At 40.6% G+C, this 19,458-nt stretch overlaps 1 protein-coding gene across 2 annotated transcripts; it reads left to right on the top strand.

The window, feature by feature from the left end:
- Positions 1 to 11,661: 11,661 nt before the first annotated feature.
- Positions 11,662 to 19,001, top strand: LOC106589343 (visual system homeobox 2). 2 transcript variants are annotated; one of them, XM_014179231.2, is made up of 5 exons: positions 11,662 to 12,191; positions 12,606 to 12,690; positions 13,905 to 14,028; positions 17,308 to 17,488; positions 17,810 to 19,001. In XM_014179231.2, exons 1-5 carry the CDS (start codon positions 11,771 to 11,773, stop codon positions 18,184 to 18,186), a joined length of 1,188 nt encoding a protein of 395 aa, XP_014034706.1. In that variant the 5' UTR covers positions 11,662 to 11,770; the 3' UTR covers positions 18,187 to 19,001. The 2 variants fall into 2 exon arrangements, with proteins under 2 accessions (XP_014034706.1, XP_014034787.1); XM_014179312.2 differs by having other exon boundaries at positions 11,664 to 12,191; positions 17,873 to 19,001.
- Positions 19,002 to 19,458: the final 457 nt, after the last annotated feature.

Raw genomic sequence — 19,458 nt, 5'->3', positions numbered from 1 at the left:
GGAGCGCTCACTCTCCACAAGTTACACATCTCCACAGGCCACTAATAAGCCCCTAATTGTCTTTCCGATTCACACAGACAGACTGCCCAAGTGGCTGCACCCCCTGCCTCTCGCACGGACCCAGCTTCACCTCTTGCAAAATAACGATTATATACAGTACTAGTCAAAGGTTTGTACACACCTACTCATTCAAGGGTTTTTCTTTATTTTTACTATTTTCTACATTGTAGAATAATAGTGAAGACATCACAACTATGAAATACACATATGGAATAATGTAGTAACCAAAAAAGTGTTAGACAAATCAAAATATATTTTATATTTGAGATTCTTCAAAGTAGCCACCCTTTGCCTTGATGACAGCTTTGCACACTCTTGGCATTCTCTCAACCAGCTTCGTCTGGAATGCTTAAAGGAGTTCCCACATACAGTGAGGGAAAAAAGTATTTGATCCCCTGCTGATTCTGTACGTTTGCCCACTGACAAAGAAATGATCAGTCTATAATTTTAATGGTAGGTTTATTTGAACAGTGAGAGACAGAATAACAAAAAAATCCAGAAAAAAGCTATAACATTTATAAAATGTTATAAATTGATTTGCATTTTAATGAGGGAAATAAGTATTTGACCCCCTCTCAATCAGAAAGATTTCTGGATCCCAGGTGTCTTTTATACAGGTAACGAGCTGAGATTAGGAGCACCCTCTTAAAGGGAGTGCTCCTAATCTCAGCTTGTTACCTTTTATAAAAGACACCTGTCCACAGAAGCAATCAATCAATCAGATTCCAAACTCTCCACCATGGCCAAGACCAAAGAGCTCTCCAAGGATGTCAGGGACAAGATTGTAGACCTACACAAGGCTGGAATGGGCTACAAGACCATTGCCAAGCAGCTTGGTGAGAAGGTGACAACAGTTGGTGCGATTATTCGCAAATGGAAGAAATACAAAAGAACTGTCAATATCCCTCGGCCATCTACCAACATTAAACCAGGAATTAAATTCCACTTATTTAAGTTTATTTAAGTGTTAAGGAACTATATTGAGCCATTACAATACTTCCTTTTTAACTAGGGTATAAACATGAGGTGACAGGCATGCAATATCCCTTTGTCATCCAACATCATGAAGAAAAGAAAAGAACTGGCAGTTCAAAAGGGACAGATGGTCGTAGACCTTCATAAATCTGGTAATGGCTACAAGAAGATTCACAAACGGTTGAATATACCACTGAGCACTGTCAGGGCGATTATTAAAACATTAAAAAGATATGGAACAGTTGCAAACCTCACGGGTAGAGGACGCAAATGCATTTTGCCCCCCAGGATAGGGAGGAGGATCGTGAGAGAAGCAAGAAAATCCCCAAGAATCACTGAAAGAATTGCAGGCCTTAGTGGCATCTTGGGGTCGCCAGGTTTCAAAAAGCACCACCAGACGCCACCTCCACAACCACAGGCTCTTTGGAATTGTTGCCAGAAGAAAGCCCTTTATGACCCCAAGACACAGACGCAAGCGCTTGGAGTTTGCCAAACGTCATTTAAATTATGATTGGAAGAAGGTGCTCTGGTCAGATGAGACCAAAATTGAACGTTTTGGTCAGATACAGCATCGGCATGTTTGGCGTCGAAACAGAGATGCATACAAGGAGAGGCATCTCATACTCACGGTGAAATGTGGTGGGTCAGTGATGTTTTTGGGCTGTTTTAATTCCAGAGGTCCAGAGGCACTGGTTAAGATTGATGGCATAATGAATTCCACCAAGTACCAGGCAATTTTGGCTGACAGTCTGGTTGCCTCTGCCAGAAGGCTGGGACTTGGCCGTATGTGGACTTTCCAACAAGACAATGACCCAAAACAGACCTCAAGATCCACACAGAAATGGTTCTGTGACAACAAAATCAATGTTCTGCCATGGCCATCTCAGTCACCAGACCTCCATCCAATCGAAAACCTGTGGGCTGAGTTGAAGAGGGCAGTTGATAAGCGCAAACCCAATAATGTGACGGATCTAGAAAGGATCTGCATAGAGGAATGGTCCAAAATCCCTCTAAATGTGTTCCTTAACCTTGTCAAACATTACAGGAAAAGACCATGCTGGTCTAAAGCACTAAGTGCTAAATGAGGAGTGCCAATAATTGTGAAACCTTGAGTTTGGTGAAATGTATTTTGTATTAAATAATTGTATGATTTTGGTGGGTTTCATTGAAACATTAATAAAGTACAGTATTTCTCACATGTTGGTATTTTGAGTTTATCTCTATAATTATATTGTTTATATTATTTTAAGTATTGTTTGTGCATTGCCAGTCAGGGGTGCTAGTAATTTTGGAGCCCACTGTATGCTGAGCACTTGTTGGCTGCTTTTCCTTCACTCTGCAGTCCAACTGAGGTCAGGTGATTGTGGATGCCAGGTCATCTGATGCAGGACCATCACTCTTGGTCAAATAGCCCTTACACAGCCTGGAGGTGTGTTGGGTTGTTGTCCTGTTGAAAAACATATGATAGTTACTCTAAGCGCAAACCAAATGGGATGGCGTATCGCTACAGAATGCTGTGTGCCTTGAATTCTAAATAAATCACTGACAGTGTCACCAGCAAAGCACCCCCACACCATCACACACCTCCTCCATGCTTCACGGTGGGAACCACACACGCGGAGATCATCCGTTTACCTACTGTAAATTCCGGACTATAAGCCGCAACTTTTTTCCCAGGCTTTGAACCTCGCGGCTTAAACAATGACGCGGCTAATATATGGATTTTTCCCTCTTTCAATTTTTTTTTTCTCAAAAAAACACATTCTGTGACGTGCTCAGTTTTTTAGCGGCATGAAGCTTTCATTAGACCAATGAAGTTGCCGAACGGGTTAAGGTCAAACAACTTTTTTGTTTACTGTTTAGATTAAATCGAGCGCTCTCAAACTTCCCATCATTCTGATTACGGTAGTCATTTTGTCACCCTCATCATGGCAAAGACACGGAGAAATGCATAAGATGCAGCTTTCAAGTTGAAGGCGATTGATCTGGCTGTTGGAAAAGGAAATAGAGCTGCTGCACGGGAGCTTGGTCTTAATGAGTCGATGATAAGACGTTGGAAACAGCAGCGTGAGGAAAAGACAACTAAAGCTTACTGCTAATTTTTAATTATTTGTTACAAGCCGTGTTTCGTTAAAGCCTGTGTAAAGTTCATGTTTCTTTGCCCAAGCAAGTCTTTTCTTATTATTGGTGTCCTTTGGTAATGGTTTCTTTGCAGCAATTCGACCATGAAGGCCTGATTCACGCAGTCTCCTCTGAACAGTTGATGTTGAGATGTCTGTTATTTGAACTCTGTGAAGCATTTATTTAGGCTGCAATTTCTGAGGTTGGCAACGCTAATGAACTTATCCTCTGCAGCAGAGGTAACTCTGGGTCTTCCTTTCCTTTAGTGGTCCTCATGAGAGCCAGTTTCATCATAGCGCTTCATGGTTTTTTCGACTGCACTTGAAGAAACTTTCAAAGTTCTTTAAATGTTCCACATTGACTGACCTTCATGTCTTAAAGTAATGATGGACTGTCGTTTTTCTTTGCTTATTTGAGCTGTTCTTTTACCAAATAGGGCTATCTTCAGTATACCAACCCTACCTTGTCATAACACAGCTGATTGGCTCAAACGCATTAAGAAGGAAAGAAATTCCACAAATTAACTTTTAAAACAAGGCACACCTGTTAATTGAAATACCTCATGGAGCTGTGACTACCTCATGAAGCTGGTTGAGAGAATGCCAAGAGTGTGATAAGCTGTCAAGGCAAAGGGTGGCTACTTTGAAGAATCTCAAATATAACATATATTTTGATTTGTTTAACACTTTTTTGGTTACTACATGATTCCATATGTGTTATTTCAGAGTTTTGATGTCTTCACTATTATTTTACAATGTAGAAAATAAAGAAAAACACTTGCGTGAGTAGGTGCGTCCAAACTTTTGACTGGTACTGTATTGTGTGTGTGTGTGTGTGTGTGTGTGTGTATATATACACTGCTCAAAAAAATAAAGGGAACACTTAAACAACACAATGTAACTCCAAGTCAATCACACTTCTGTGAAATCAAACTGTCCACTTAGGAAGCAACACTGATTGACAATAAATTTCACATGCTGTTGTGCAAATGGAATAGACAACAGGTGGAAATTATAGGCAATTAGCAAGACACCCCCAATAAAGGAGTGGTTCTGCAGGTGGTGACCACAGACCACTTCTCAGTTCCTATGCTTCCTGGCTGATGTTTTGGTCACTTTTGAATGCTGGCGGTGCTTTCACTCTAGTGGTAGCATGAGACGGCGTCTACAACCCACACAAGTGGCTCAGGTAGTGCAGCTCATCCAGGATGGCACATCAATGCGAGCTGTGGCAAGAAGGTTTGCTGTGTCTGTCAGCATAGTGTCCAGAGCATGGAGGTGCTACCAGGAGACAGGTCAGTACATCAGGAGACCTGGAGGAGGCCGTAGGAGGGCAACAACCCAGCAGCAGGACCGCTACCTCCGCCTTTGTGCAAGGAGGAGCAGGTGGAGCACTGCCAGAGCCCTGCAAAATGACCTCCAGCAGGCCACAAATGTGCATGTGTCCGCTCAAACGGTCAGAAACAGACTCCATGAGGGTGGTATGAGGGCCCGACGTCCACAGGTGGGGGTTGTGCTTACAGCCCAACACCGTGCAGGACGTTTGGCATTTGCCAGAGAACACCAAGATTGGCAAATTCGCCACTGGCGCCCTGTGCTCTTCACAGATGAAAGCAGGTTCACACTGAGCACATGTGACAGACGTGACAGAGTCTGGAGACGCCGTGGAGAACGTTCTGCTGCCTGCAACATCCTCCAGCATGACCGGTTTGGCAGTAGGTCAGTCATGGTGTGGGGTGGCATTTCTTTGGGGGGCCGCACAGCCCTCCATGTGCTCGCCAGAGGTAGCCTGACTGCCGTTAGGTACCGAGATGAGATCCTCAGACCCCTTGTGAGACCATATGCTGGTGCGGTTGGCCCTGGGTTCCTCCTAATGCAAGACAATGCTAGACCTCATGTGGCTGGAGTGTGTCAGCAGTTCCTGCAAGAGGAAGGCATTGATGCTATGGACTGGCCCGCCCGTTCCCCAGACCTGAATCCAATTGAGCACATCTGGGACATCATGTCTCGCTCCATCCACCAACGCCACGTTGCACCACAGACTGTCCAGGAGTTGGCGGATGCTTTAGTCCAGGTCTGGGAGGAGATCCCTCAGGAGACCATCCGCCACCTCATCAGGAGCATGCCCAGGTGTTGTAGGGAGGTCATACAGGCACGTGGAGGCCACACACACTACTGAGCCTCATTTTGACTTGTTTTAAGGACATGACATCAAAGTTGGATCAGCCTGTAGTGTGGTTTTCCACTTTAATTTTGAGTGTGACTCCAAATCCAGACCTCCATGGGTTGATACATTTGATTTCCATTGATTATTTTTGTGTGATTTTTGTTGTCAGCACATTCAACTATGTAAAGAAAAAAGTTTTTAATAAGATTATTTCATTCATTCAGATCTAGGATGTGTTATTTTAGTGTTCCCTTTATTTTTTTTTGAGCAGTGTATATATATATATATATATATATATATATATATATATATATATATATATATATATATATATATATATATATATCATTTCCCCATTCCTAGACAGCGTGTGTGTTTTCCTGTGTGTGCTGGAGACTCCTGTGATGGGCAGGATGGGGTTGGGGGAGTGGATGTACAGCATCACCTGATGGGCAGGAATTTAAGCTGTAAGAGGAGGGCAATCTACTTATTTTACCCCCAATGCATCCAAGGTTTATTATGGTCCCTTGTAGTCAGTTTAATTGGTCTGCTCTAGTCTAGTGTACAGTGTGTTTGTTTTTTGTCAAATATCCACCATGGAAGCTTTTAACAGAAGTTTTACATCATTAGAAGGGTGAAAAGGGACTGTTTAGCTCAGATGGTGTAGCGCTGACTGGTTGACACTGGTTTACATGGCCTATTGCTGAGTTGGCTGGTTAACACTTGTTGGCTGATGTACATTGATCAGTCTACTGAGCATTGACACAGTAAGTGACCTGACGTTCACAATATGCTGCAATCACTGGTGGCTGCCTGTCATGCGAAGCCTCCAGTCCAGCCAGACATGCTCCTCAAGAAACAGGTCATTCCCCATGGAGGGGTCGTCTATACAGAGAGAAAAAAACTCCTCCATCCATCAACAATACATAGACCTGACCTCACCGAGCCTCGCTGCCCCGACAAACGTCAATCCGATGTGCCCTCAGGCCTTTAATTAGCTGTCAATTAGTGCAAATTAATCAACTCCTCGCCTAGTTAAGCAATGCCGGCAGGCAGCTCGCAAACACGCCATTGTAGAGGAGCCATGAGAACTGGAGCTAGCAAACTCACTTTGCATCAGGGGGTCAACACGCCCTTGGCAGCGCTTTGGGGAAAGAAAAAAAGCAGAACCTCTTGCAGTGTTTTAGTTTTCCCTTGACTCGACACAAGATGTGTTCTGTCATCAGGACAGGCTCATTGTTTCAACACAGAGCTATAGAGTTAGGAGCCGGGCTTGATTCAGAACTATAACAGCTGAATCACAAAATGTGTTGGATTTACCTGCTGGCAAAGTCTGATCAGAGTTGAAAAATGCTGCTTCTCATTTGTTATATCTGCACAGTATAGGGCGAATGCAGATGTATGGCTGTGTGAGCATCAGTAATCCTTCATTTTGATTGCATAGTATGAAATATCAAGTTCAAGCAATCTGCAGGGGCTGTGCGAATGCAGTTATGTTACTTATACAGCCCATCACATAGCCCATTATCTAGTGACCTTCCTGTGGACTGAAAGTTCTTTACCTATTCATTATACATAGACGTCAAGGTTTTCCCATCAAAATGACTGCAGACTGAAGACTCCATTCATATTCATTCAAAGGGGGAGGTTTTTGTTTGCGACATTAAGATATCTGGTGAAATGGAAAGTGACACAGTTAAACATCCTCTGGTTTGATCTCTCGTCTATGAAGGTCAAGAAGTTTACTTCAAATGACCTCAGTTTGTCTAACACACTAGATAGCCATTCCAAATATGACTATGTAATAATGTCCTTTAAAGTTGAAGCACACATTTGTTTATTTCTTCTCCATTTCAGCCTCCTTTCGTCGAGTTGAAATCTTAACCTATATTTGTTTCTCATTTGAGGGCAATCTGGTTTACACAACATGACAACTCTCCCACAGTAAGATGGAAACAGAGGGAAAGGGGGAACAGAACAGATAAACACATTTTTGCAACAGCTGTTTGCCTTTTAATCTGCAGCCTTCAGATCTTGTGGTCTTTGATGAGCAACCAAATACACGAATGACTGAACTAAATCTTCCCTTAATCTAGAGCCCTATTAGACTGTCCTCTCCTCTGCATGTAAATCAGGGTGGAGTCATTTTCATATGGAGATGGATTATTAAAAGCCATACTGAGGAAGAGGGTCTCTTGCAACAATAAACAACAAAGCCACAAGAGATTGCAACAGAAGTGGATTGAGGGCAGGAACACGAGGTGTAATTGACAGGTCATCCTGACTCACGGTTCCATGTGAATAGATGGGTTCATCTCGACTGGCTGATACGTCATTAGCATATCCTGATAACATTGATTTCTTCATTACCCGTAATGAAATTTCCACTTAATAGCCTCCTAATTAGTTTCAACTGGTGATCGAGTAATTGTAGCGGTAATGTTTTTCTCCCTCTTAATCAGTGGCTCAATTTTAACTGTTTGATGTAGTTTACAATATTTATTTTGTTTTAGCATCCATGTCTCATTCACCCCATTGACTAGATCAGATATGGACATAATCACACATATCAAGAACAAAATACAATTTAGCCTACCAGAATAAGCATTTTACCAAACGTTTCCTTTTTGACACAAATTGCCAATGCCGTAATGGCTATTTACAGTGCCTTCAAAAAGTATTCACACCCCTTGACTTTTTCCACATTTTGTTGTGTTACAGCCTGAATTTAAAATTGATTAAATTGAGATTTTGTTTGTCATTAGCCAACATACAATACCCCATAATGTCAAAGTGGAATTATGTTTTTAGAAATTTGTAAAAATGTATTAAAAATGAAAGCTGAAATGTCTTGAGTGAATAAGTATTCAACCCCTTTGTTATGGCAAGCCTAAATAAATTGAGGAGTAAAAATGTGCTTAACAGGTCACATAAAAGTTGCATGGACTCACTCTGTGTGCAGTAATAGTGTTTAACATGATTTTTGAATGACTACCTCATCTCTGTACCCCACACACAATTATCTCCCTCAGTCGAGCAGTGAATTTCAAACATATTCAACCACAAAGACCAGGAAGGATTTCCAGTGCCTCGCAAAGAAGGGCACCTATTGGTAGATGGGTAAAAATAAAAATGCAGACATTGGATATCCGTTTAAGCCTAGTGAAGTTATTAATGACACTTTGGATGGTGTATCAATACACCCAGTCACTAAAAAGATACAGGCGTCCTTCCTAACTCAGTTGCTGGAGAGGAAGGAAACCGCTCAGGGATTTCACCATGAGGGCAATGGTGACTTTAAAACAGTTACAGAGTTTAATGGCTGTGATAGGAGAAAACTGAGGATGGATCAACAACATTGTAGTTACTCCAAAATACTAACCTAACTGACAAAGGGAAAAGAAGGAAGCCTGTACAGAATAAACATTTTCCAATACATGCATACCTGTTTGCTACAAGGCACTGAAGTAATACAGCAAATCCCACACAACACATTACTGAGTACCATTCTCCATATTTTCAAGCATAGTGGTGGCTGCATCATGTTATGGGTATGCTTGTATTCGGGATACAAAAGAAACAGAAGGGAGCTAAGCACAGGCAAAATCCTAGAGGAAAACCTGGTTCAGTCTGCTTTCCACCAGACACTGGGAGATTAATTCACCTTTCAGCAGGACAATAACCTAAAACACAAGGCCAAATCTACAATGGCATTGCTTACCAAGAACAGTTTTCATTTAAATCTACTTGAAAATCTATGGCATAACCTGAAAATGGTTGCCTAGCAATTTTTTTATTTTTTTATTATTTAACTAGGCAAGTCAGTTAATAACAAATTCTTATTTACAATGACGGCCTAGGAACAGTGGGTTAACTGCCTTGTTCAGGGGCAGAACGACAGATTTTTACCTTGTCAGCTCGGGGATTCAATCTAGCAACCTTTTGGGAACTGGCCCAATGTGATATTTCTGTATTTCGTTTTCGATACATTTACAAAACTGTCTAAAAATATGTTTTCACTTTGTCATTATGGGGTATTGTGTGTAGATGGGTGAAAAAATATATATTTCATAAAATTTTAATTCCGTCTGTTACACAACAAAATGTGGCATAAATCAAGGGGTATGAATACTTTCCGAAGGCACTTAACCCCGTTTCGATGGGGTTATCTTCAAACGTGTAAATGATATATTGTATGAACCGCTCTGTAGCCATGGATCGGTCGGTTTTAGCCTGACGTAGATCAGAGAGCCTGTAGGCTAATGGTATGAGGTGTCTTGTTTATACATCTGATAACCCACACCTGGTTCCAACGGGATTATGTCTCTATCAGTAGTCATGGCTGGACATCATCCGTAAATTTCACATTCACAACAACAACAAGTTCCCATCGAATCAGTATGTGTCATTTCTTGTGGAATAACTAAGTAGGCATAATAATAGGGCATTATTGTGTTTCTGGGGCACCTAACGCGCTTCTTCTCTACTTTAAACCAGGACATTTATTCATCTATTACCACGTGGCACTTAGATAAGATCGGAGTTAGCTTTGTCCCCCTCAGATAGTTTCATCCCATTTCCATAAATTATCTGGGTGTAATTATCTGTCCAGATGTCCAAATTGTCCCACACACAACTCCAAACGCATCCAATCCCTATGCGGAAAACAATGGTTGTATGACTTATTTGACCCATTAGTAGGCCTAATCGTAAACCTGCTCACAACAGGGGAATTTATATGTAGTATTGACAAAAGAATGCTGCCATATACAAGCATTTAGCTACACCAAGAGCATTTCGCTACACCCGCAATAACATCTGCTAAATATGTGTATGTGACCAATAAAATTTCATTATATTCGAAACTAACTAAGTAGGTCACTTTGTGAATTGAACCAAATGAAGTATACTATTCGTCTCAAATGAAACGACTTATTCTGTGGAAACGACCTCTGAGATATAGGATAACGAATGATATTGCAAGGAGAAAGGGTGGGTATCTAATCTAATTTATTGTTGGAACAATTATACGAATAATGCCAATTTAATTTATATAAAATCTATGTTTTTCAAATAGCCTAAATAGTCGAAATAGATTTTGACGTTAAAATAGGCCTGCCTACATGTTCTCTCCAAATATTTAACATAAACTGCCTTCATTCTAACAAAGCGAATTGTGCATATTAAAAGCTGCGAGGCCTCCACACAGAGTTAAATTGCGTTGGATTGCACAGGGGATTAAAATGTGAATTGAAAAGAAAAGCAATTAGCAAGACAAATAAAGATATGTATGTAAAACATTAAACATCCGATTAAATTGGGACATTTTTGATAATGGTAATCATCTTTATTAATTTGATTGCACTTTATGAACATGCGTGCACGCATGCTTAGCATGCTCCCCATGCATCAGTAACTTGTTGGGTTTAAGAGGTTTAATAAAACTCGGACTATCCTTTTCTAAACGATTGAAAGTGACACAGTAGGCTAATGTTGCTGTTGTTTGTAAAGTTAATTAGACACCATGTTGTTTAATAAATAGCTTCTAATAGGCCGAAGCGTTGGTTGCCCAGATTGTTTCCTAATTTTCCATTTCTCATGTGAAATAAACATCTCCATAATCTGTTATGTACTGCCGCTGCTGTGAAATAGCAGTCTGTAGCGAGACAGAGATGTGTGTTCGCGTCCAGCTGTCGTTTTGGAGAGGCTTTGATTTCTGTGTGGTTTCCTCTGTAGCATCTGGAGATCAATTATCCGTTCATGTGAGGCAACGGATGGACATGGAGATCATAGAAGATAGAAATAGCACTAGAAGCTGGTCTGAAATATATTCAATGAAGAGGCTAATAGCCTAAACACGGACTAACATGCATTTTAATTTTATGAAATCGGTAACTTAATCCAGATCCCAAGTCGATTCAATCTCCCTCAAATAATTGTAATCCTGCATGAAACGTATAATGTCGAGATCACGTTTAAATACCAGAATAATTGTCATATTCTATATACAGTATAAACGGTCACACATATCAATGAAAAACATGGCAAACGGCGTGTGGTTATATATTTTTCTCAGTACATTGGATGAATAGCATAGCTTCGTATTAGCCAACATTCTTCAACTCAATCCACCTGTTTCATCTTCTTTATCCGCAGGCGTTTTGGGTTATCCTGACACTCTGGTTTGTGTAGCCTACCTATAGCCTTATAATATATCAGTTATTTGGGAATAAACCGTTTCCAAAGGCGCGTAATAATGCCTGATGCGCAGGAATCCGGAAAAATCCCTCGTAGCTGATTGGCTGCTGGACTCTGACTCTTGTTGGGATGGACCTGTTGGATAAAAGGACCATTTTAGAGAGTCTCGAGTGATACATCGTGGCTAGTGCACTGGGGACCGACCTGTGAGCTGATACAAATAGGGAATAGGCCAACTATCGAAGACACCATGACAGGTAAACAAGGAGCTGCGGTGCTATCGGAAACGTTGAATATATCCAAAACATCGTCTATCGGTGCTAATGGAGGGAATAACAGCCTGCAACAACAATCTAAGAACAGCGCCACGCACCCTCCCAGATGCACGGGATTCGGGATACAGGAGATTTTAGGGCTGAATAAAGAGCCTTCGGTGGCCCCGAGGAGCGCCTTGCAGTCGCTGCCAGCTGGGGCGCACCTGCTTGCCGCCAGGTCAATGCTTGGCCCCGCTGGTGTAGGAGTTGGGATGGGATTAATCGGGCCTGGAGGGATTCCGTCATTCTACAGGCAACCAGCGTTTTTGGAGGTCCTGCAGGATGCGCAGAACGTTCACTTGCAAACCCACAACAGAACTGTGGGACATCTGGACCACAGCCAGTCCGCCAGTTCAGGTAGGAATTGCAGTCGTCATTACATTAAAGACTTAAAATATACAGTTGTATTATTAGTAGTAGTAATGGTAGTACTATTATTAGTAGTTAGGCTATTATTCTTCTTCTTATTAATAGTAGTAGTAGTAGTAGTAGTAGTAGTAGTAGTAGTAAGCTAGTATTAGTATTCATATTATTATTAGGCTGAACTTTAAAAGCACAATAGGCAACTTATAATATAAAATTATACTAACAATAATACAAATAGGCTACTTATGTCAGTATTATAACAACAGAATATAATGATAACATCTGTGTTAGACGTTGTTTCTTAGCCTACTCAATTTTAACACTACAATTGTGATAACATATTGAATATGTCTAATTCCTCAAACGAGTCATTCATGTTATTGCCACGTTTTCTAATATTCACAGACTCAGAAGATGTGTCATCAAGTGAACGAAAACTCTCAAAGAACTCATTAAGCCAGAGCAAGAAACGGAAGAAAAGACGGCACCGGTAGGTGTTGCATTCCAACACATGATAGGCCTTTTATTGTTTATCAGAACGCTATAGCCTAATAGCTTCAAATTCTGAAGCGCACGTTTCAATTTATTTTTGTTTGGCCTAACGATACTCGTTTTTTGTTTAGGGCTTTTGAACTGTCTTAATTCAAGAACAACTATTTTGGATTTTGTGAAGGCTATTGTAACAAGATTGAAAAATTAGAAAATGTATTGAAGAATTGAAAAAGTAGCCCATGCTAATTACTGAGCTGACAAACAGCTTGTCCTTTTCTAATATGAATAACCTTGTAACAAATATGGAATTACATTTAATAGGGTCTAGGCCTAGATGTTATAAAGTTTATACAAATTATTTTTATGCAATTAGGCTTACAACGCATTTCCTTATTTAATGGTCTTTGGATTCCATTTTTCCATATAGCAAATTAATGATTTAGGCCTACAAGTGTGAATTTACAGGCTAGCCTACTCTAACAATTCCGTATTATTTAATACCTTTTTGTTAATTCATTTTGATGTACATTTGTTTCGGGGTGTGAAAGCATTAGCGTTTTGTTGCGAATCAGCCGCGGTAAATGCATCATTCATGGGCCTATTTTGAATATAGACTTTTTACAATCGAGTGTATAGGCCTAATAGTACACCATATGGATATAGCCTACCTTTTACTTAATAAAACGTTTCATAACGATATAGGCTTAGTCTGTGAATACTTTATAATTCTTTATGAGGGGGATGAGACATTGAAATGGAAATAGATCATTTCCTTTTCCTCCAGCATAAAGAAAGAAAAGGGATTAGAGCCTGTTTTGCGCATCTTTTTTTCATTTATCCACTTATTTATACTCACTTACCGAGTGCATGAAAATGATGCAATATCCCTACACGTTGCTTTCTGGTTTACATGCATTGGCTACTGAATACTTTTTATTGTAATGAAATACTATGATCGGCAGCTCCTTTTGGATGGCATGTGGACGAGAGGGTCGCTGCATTGAGTTAGGCCTACTCTATTTCTAAAATGCACCATTGTTTTGCATGTACCTAAGATGAAATGCATACCACCAAAACCTTTGTATATATAAGATGTACGGCATGCATTGGGCCACCTGTTTAAATGAAATAATAGCCAACCGAGCTTGCCTATTTATTTGCATTGCGACCATTTTTCAATGTGGACAATTTACATATTTCATATTTCTTCAGAACCATATTCACATCTTACCAGCTCGAGGAGTTGGAGAAGGCCTTTAATGAAGCTCACTACCCAGATGTGTATGCAAGAGAGATGCTGGCTATGAAAACAGAGCTTCCTGAGGACAGAATACAGGTATGACAGCAGGCTGTTGATGTTGGCAGTTTCTAATTGTATATCATGTCAGAGGAAATGTATTTTTTCACTTGATTTCTTCCCCCCCAACACAAATGCATTCAATTTATTAGCATGAACTAAAATTGCATTTAAATGTCTCAGAACAGCATTATTCATGTTTATAGCCTATAATTTTTATTTATCTACTGGATAAAATGACTGGAATATTATGTCAGATCTAGTTTTTTTTACATCATACTCGGTGTCCTTGCAAACAAACTCAAACTGGAATATTGTTACTCTGCAAAATATTTAATACAGGAGAACTTGTGCTAATTGTAAAACATCTTTCTCCAATTAAATGTGATTAACAGTGAATAATTCTTCTTCTTTTTAATATAGGTTCTGCATTTATCTTAGAGCAAGCACTATTAAGCACTATTGATATCTGTCACTGGATACATTGCGACTGTGATCTGCTTTTGATATTGGCATTATTAACATTATTCTCTTTGAAATAATCATAATTGAATTTACATGATAATGGTTGTAGTTTTGCCAACAAATTAATGATCAGTTGGGCCTTAAAGGCCCAATGCAGCTGTTTTTATATCAATATCAAATAATTTCTGGCTAACAATTAAGTACCTTACTTAAATAGATTACCATTAAAATGGGCAAAAGTAGCTATTTAGCAAAAAAACTATTTCTCAAGTAAAAATTTGGCTAGGACTGTCTGGGAGTGGTCTGAGGGAGGAGGGGAAAACTAGCTGTTCTTAGCAGAGGTTTGGAACTCTCTTTGTTATTGGTCTATTAACCAATTTACCACATGGTGATGTCACCATGGAAAGCCAAAACTCCTGTGGAATATCATATCATTCCTTTATGGGCAGAAAGTGGTTTTGGGGTCCATGGACAGAGTAATGGAGGAAATGAAATGGCATCAAACACCTGGAAACCATGTGTTTGATGTATTTGATACCATTCCACTGATTCCGCCCCAGTCATTACCACGACCCCGTTCTCACCAATCAAGGTGCTACCAACCTCCTGTGCTGCTGGTGATGCCATCACACCAAACAGGCTGACATCTCAGGCAGTCTTTTCAAACAACTCTTACACTAAAAGGGCATTACCATCAATTTCACAGCATTATTCCGACCTCATAATATACAGGTAACTGCCAAAATAAAAGAGACACTTGAGTAAATGAGGGATTCAAAGTATAGCAGGGGCTTCCACACAGGTGTGGTTCCTAAGTTAATTAAGCAATTAAAACATCCCATCATGCTTAGGGTCATGTATAAAAATGCCCAGTTGCATCATTATTTTGGCTACCATGGCTAGAAGAAGAGATCTCAGTGACTTTCAAAGAGGGGTTTCATAGGAGCATAGGGGGTTTAAAGTGTGTATGCGTGTGTCTCAGTCACCAGATCTCAACCCAATTGAACACTTATAGGAGATTCTGGAGCGGGGCATGAGACAGCGTTTTCCACCACTATCAACAAAACACCAAATTATGGAATTTATCGTGGAAGAATGGTATTTTATCCTTCCAATAGAGTGCCAGAACCTTGTAGAATATATGCTAAGACGCATCAAAGTTGTCCCGACGCCTCTGGCTGCTTGTGTCGGCCCAACGCGCTATTAAGATATTTATTTTGGTGTTTCCTTTATTTTTTCAGTTACCTGTATATAAAACATAGGAAAATCAAGGTTTTGACTGCACTGGGCCTTTACGTTGAAATAGGCTCGTCTCAACATTTTTTGCTTTAGCCGTGGGATTTAAATAGCCTTGATCCAGACTATAAAGCAGGTATTACAAAAACAATGAATTGTCTAGAAAATGAAATGTGGAGTGATCTAGGCCTAGCCTACTCTGCACTTGACGAACTAGTTAACCACATAATGTTTTACGGAGGATGCAAGTGAGCCCACGTAAATCGATCAGAGATGTCAAAGACACCTCTAGCAGCATCCTCGCCAGAGCAGATCATCTCTCATCAGGCGCAGTTGGATGTGAAACAATTTGTTCTCGGAGAGGAGCACTAACGACCTAATCATGCTATCAAGGCGGAAGAAGATTGCGGTGTGACCTGGACCATCCATCTGCCCCAGCGCCTTTTAATTTCCTTCTCATTAAGGCTCTTCGCCGCGAATAAATAATAAGGAAATAAATAAATAAACGTAGGCTATTCCTATCCTAAATAAAATTAACACCCAATTTTCTCATAGATTGTAATTAGTTAAATCAGACGAGCTTGCCTTGTTCCAGGGGGAGGCTGGCTCGAGACACTGGGAGTTCAGACGAAATAACTACATTGAATTTATTAGCACGGGTCAATAGCGCCGTTCCCCCGAGTCCCGCTCGTTTAATTTCCCGTGATATTTGCCCGCCTGTCCACCATCGATTGGGCTTGAAATTAACTTATTTTTCAATCAGCCTCGGCGTGCCCTAGGGGTCGCTTCTGCTCGCAGCTTCCCCCTCGGCTTCCTTTGAGGGCCAGAGAAACAATTTCTCATAAAAAAGCATCTTGTATGAAATAAGGGCTATCATCAGAATTACCAGAAAAAGGTTCTAAATGGTTTTGATCATTTTCAATTTAATGTCTGGTCCCCCTCCACAGTCGAGACATCTCTGTGCTTGCCCCTCTTATTTATTTGCACTGCACATACAGCCATCAGAAGTGGCCAAGGCTGTTTAACAGCTCTGTGTTGTGCTATGAAATCAATTTGGCCTCTCACTGAGCTGACAGATAGCCTGGGGGCCCCAACCAGTAGTCATGGTTGGGCAAGTGAAGTATCTTAATGTTTTAGTCACTATCCATCGACACTACCTCAGGCTGGGGGAAGATAGGGACTGACAGAAGGCAGAGATCATTCAGAGACCACCAGCAGCCTGTTTGGGAAATCAATGTGCTGAATCAAATCACATCAGTTTTATCATATATCATCACACATTACATAAGACATCTAACAGATATCTCAAAACAACACAACACTGAAGTGAATGTAAACTGGAATAATAGTGAGAGAAACAAGACCAGATTAATTTATGTAGTTTTCATAAATAAAATAAAATAATTGGCATAAAGGGCCATTAGGTCTGCCAAAGATTGGGATGGATTTTTCACAGGGTGGACAACTGTGTCACAATGTGATGCCAGTGCTGGAGCCAGTTAAGGTGGTGGTGTCTGTCAGTTAGTAGACTCATTGATGCTGCTAGTGTCAGTGTGTCTGAATATTGCTAGTTTCAGTGTTGGTCAGTGGTACTGAATAATTCCTCCTGGGTTACAGGTCTGGTTCCAGAACCGCAGGGCCAAATGGAGGAAGAGGGAGAAGTGCTGGGGTCGCAGCAGTGTGATGGCAGAGTATGGGCTGTATGGCGCCATGGTCCGTCACTCCATCCCCCTACCGGATTCCATCCTCAAGTCTGCCAAGGATGGCATCATGGACTCCTGTGCCCCATGGCTGCTTGGTATGAGACTAATGTTTTATCTACAGCAGGTTTCACCCTCCATGCTTACTCTCAGATATTTTCCACATTTTACTTTCCTACTTGTGATTGTGGGTTGTGTTCCTCGTCATTCGGGGAAGAGGCCAAACACTATTTCATACTTGATTTCATCTTTTCATCAAATGAAATGATCAAGATATCATAATTTACATATCGCTTAGTGGGAGAAAAAAAACTATTCAGCAAATATTTACTATCAGTTTACACTTATTATGAATCCTCAATTTGAAGATCATATTCCTATAGCTAAATCAGAACTATTTCTTTGCTTACTATTTTCAGTTCAAGATGGCTTTCCAATCAGCAGACGCTTTTCTAAATCCGAATACCCACAATTCTTTACAGGGATGCACAAAAAGTCCATGGAGACCACGGTCGTCCAGCCAAAAGAGAAGTCCAATGTTCCCCAGCAGCCAGCCATTCAGAGGGCTGAAGAGTGCGACGCGGAGGAGAAGAGGGCAGAGGGCAAGTCACCCATCTCCAAAGAGGAACTGAGGGAGAACAGCATCGCAGCACTCAGGGCAAAAGCACAGGAGCACAGTGCCAAGGTGCTTGGGACTGTTACATGCGAGAGACCGGAGAGCAAAGTGGAGAGACAGGCGACAGAGGAAAAATCTAGTGGCCCTTTGAGTCCAGTGGAAGAGCCCAAGAGTCCATAGACCCTCACTTTGTACAGACTTTGCAGTGCCCTTGACTGTGCTCTAAACATCTGTATGGACTCAACTAGATTGATCAGTATTACAGTGTTCTCTGAGAGGTTTTTACATGTTGAACATCCTAAATCTCTATTATACTGTTTTAAAATGACCTGCTTTATACTGGTCTTCCTATTGGAAAGATTCAATATCTACATTTGTATTTTATTGACTAAGAAAAACCCCAATGCACTTTCTGTCTTTCTTACTCACTGACATTCATACAAATATTGATGCTTACATGTTGTTGAAAATGGTTTAATATGGGGTTAGCAGTCCATACAGATGTATATTGCTGACAACCCCTATAACTAGAAGATACCCACTTTACACATTTCTATCATTGAATATTCTTAAACTACTAATTCAGTGTGCAAAGTGCATATTTGTGTTTTAAGGAACCAATTAGGACATTTGTTGATATATAAGTTTGTTGATATTTAAGTAGCCAATCTCTGAAACTATACTGTACTCTATATTGAATTCACAGCATCCATAGTATTGATGCTGAGTGTGTTTCTTGTCTAGTCGCTCCACTGAAGCGACTATACATCTGTGGGATGATGATGTACGAAAGGGAAAACATTATTCCACTAATTTGGAACACACAATAATTAAAACGTTGTCTTACGTTGTTCTTATGCTGTATATAATGGAGATAAAGACGGCTCACAAAGGCACTGTTAAAATATACTTTCATGTAGTCTTTAAATGTTTGTGTTTTTGTTTCACAGTCTGTATAGTATGCAATACAAAGTATTAAACCATTTTTTATGAGGTCTGCTGTTACATTATTTTATGTATTACCTCATCACAAAGCCAAGTGGCCAGGTGAACATGCACGAGAGAAGCTGTAGGTCTATAATTATTGATATTCTTCACTACCTGGGCTTACTTATGTTATGATTTACATCTTCAGTAAGCTGCAAGAAGTAAGTCCTGGACTGCTGTACCAGACAAAGGATGCTCTAAAATCCACCAGAGTTGTCCTTGTTGTCATTCCCTGTGCATGATGCTCTGTTGGTCATGCTCATTAGAAGGTGGCTAGCTGGTCCTATAACTGAACGCTCTGCCTGTTCCCAGAGCAGCCAAGTGTAGCACTGTGTTCTGTCTGCAATCTGTTGCAGTTGAGAGGCTTCAATCTCTCAAATTAAACTATGGGGCCGATGCATGAGGACCATATGGGAGAGCCAGTGAAACAGCCCAGATGAGATGCTCTCAGCCTGTATTAAAGGC

Source organism: Salmo salar, chromosome ssa01 (assembly GCF_905237065.1).
Source record: "Salmo salar chromosome ssa01, Ssal_v3.1, whole genome shotgun sequence".
NCBI lineage: Eukaryota > Metazoa > Chordata > Actinopteri > Salmoniformes > Salmonidae > Salmo > Salmo salar.
Note: the sequence above shows the minus strand (reverse complement) of the source record. Positions and strands in the feature narration are given on the sequence as shown.

Coding starts and splice junctions, on each gene's coding strand:
- LOC106589343 (XM_014179231.2), top strand. CDS start 11,771: ATGACAGGTAAACAAGGAGCTGCGGTGCTATCGGAAACGTTGAATATA. Junction 12,192..12,605: donor CAGCCAGTCCGCCAGTTCAG/GTAGGAATTGCA, acceptor TAATATTCACAG/ACTCAGAAGATGTGTCATCA. Junction 12,691..13,904: donor CGGAAGAAAAGACGGCACCG/GTAGGTGTTGCA, acceptor ATATTTCTTCAG/AACCATATTCACATCTTACC.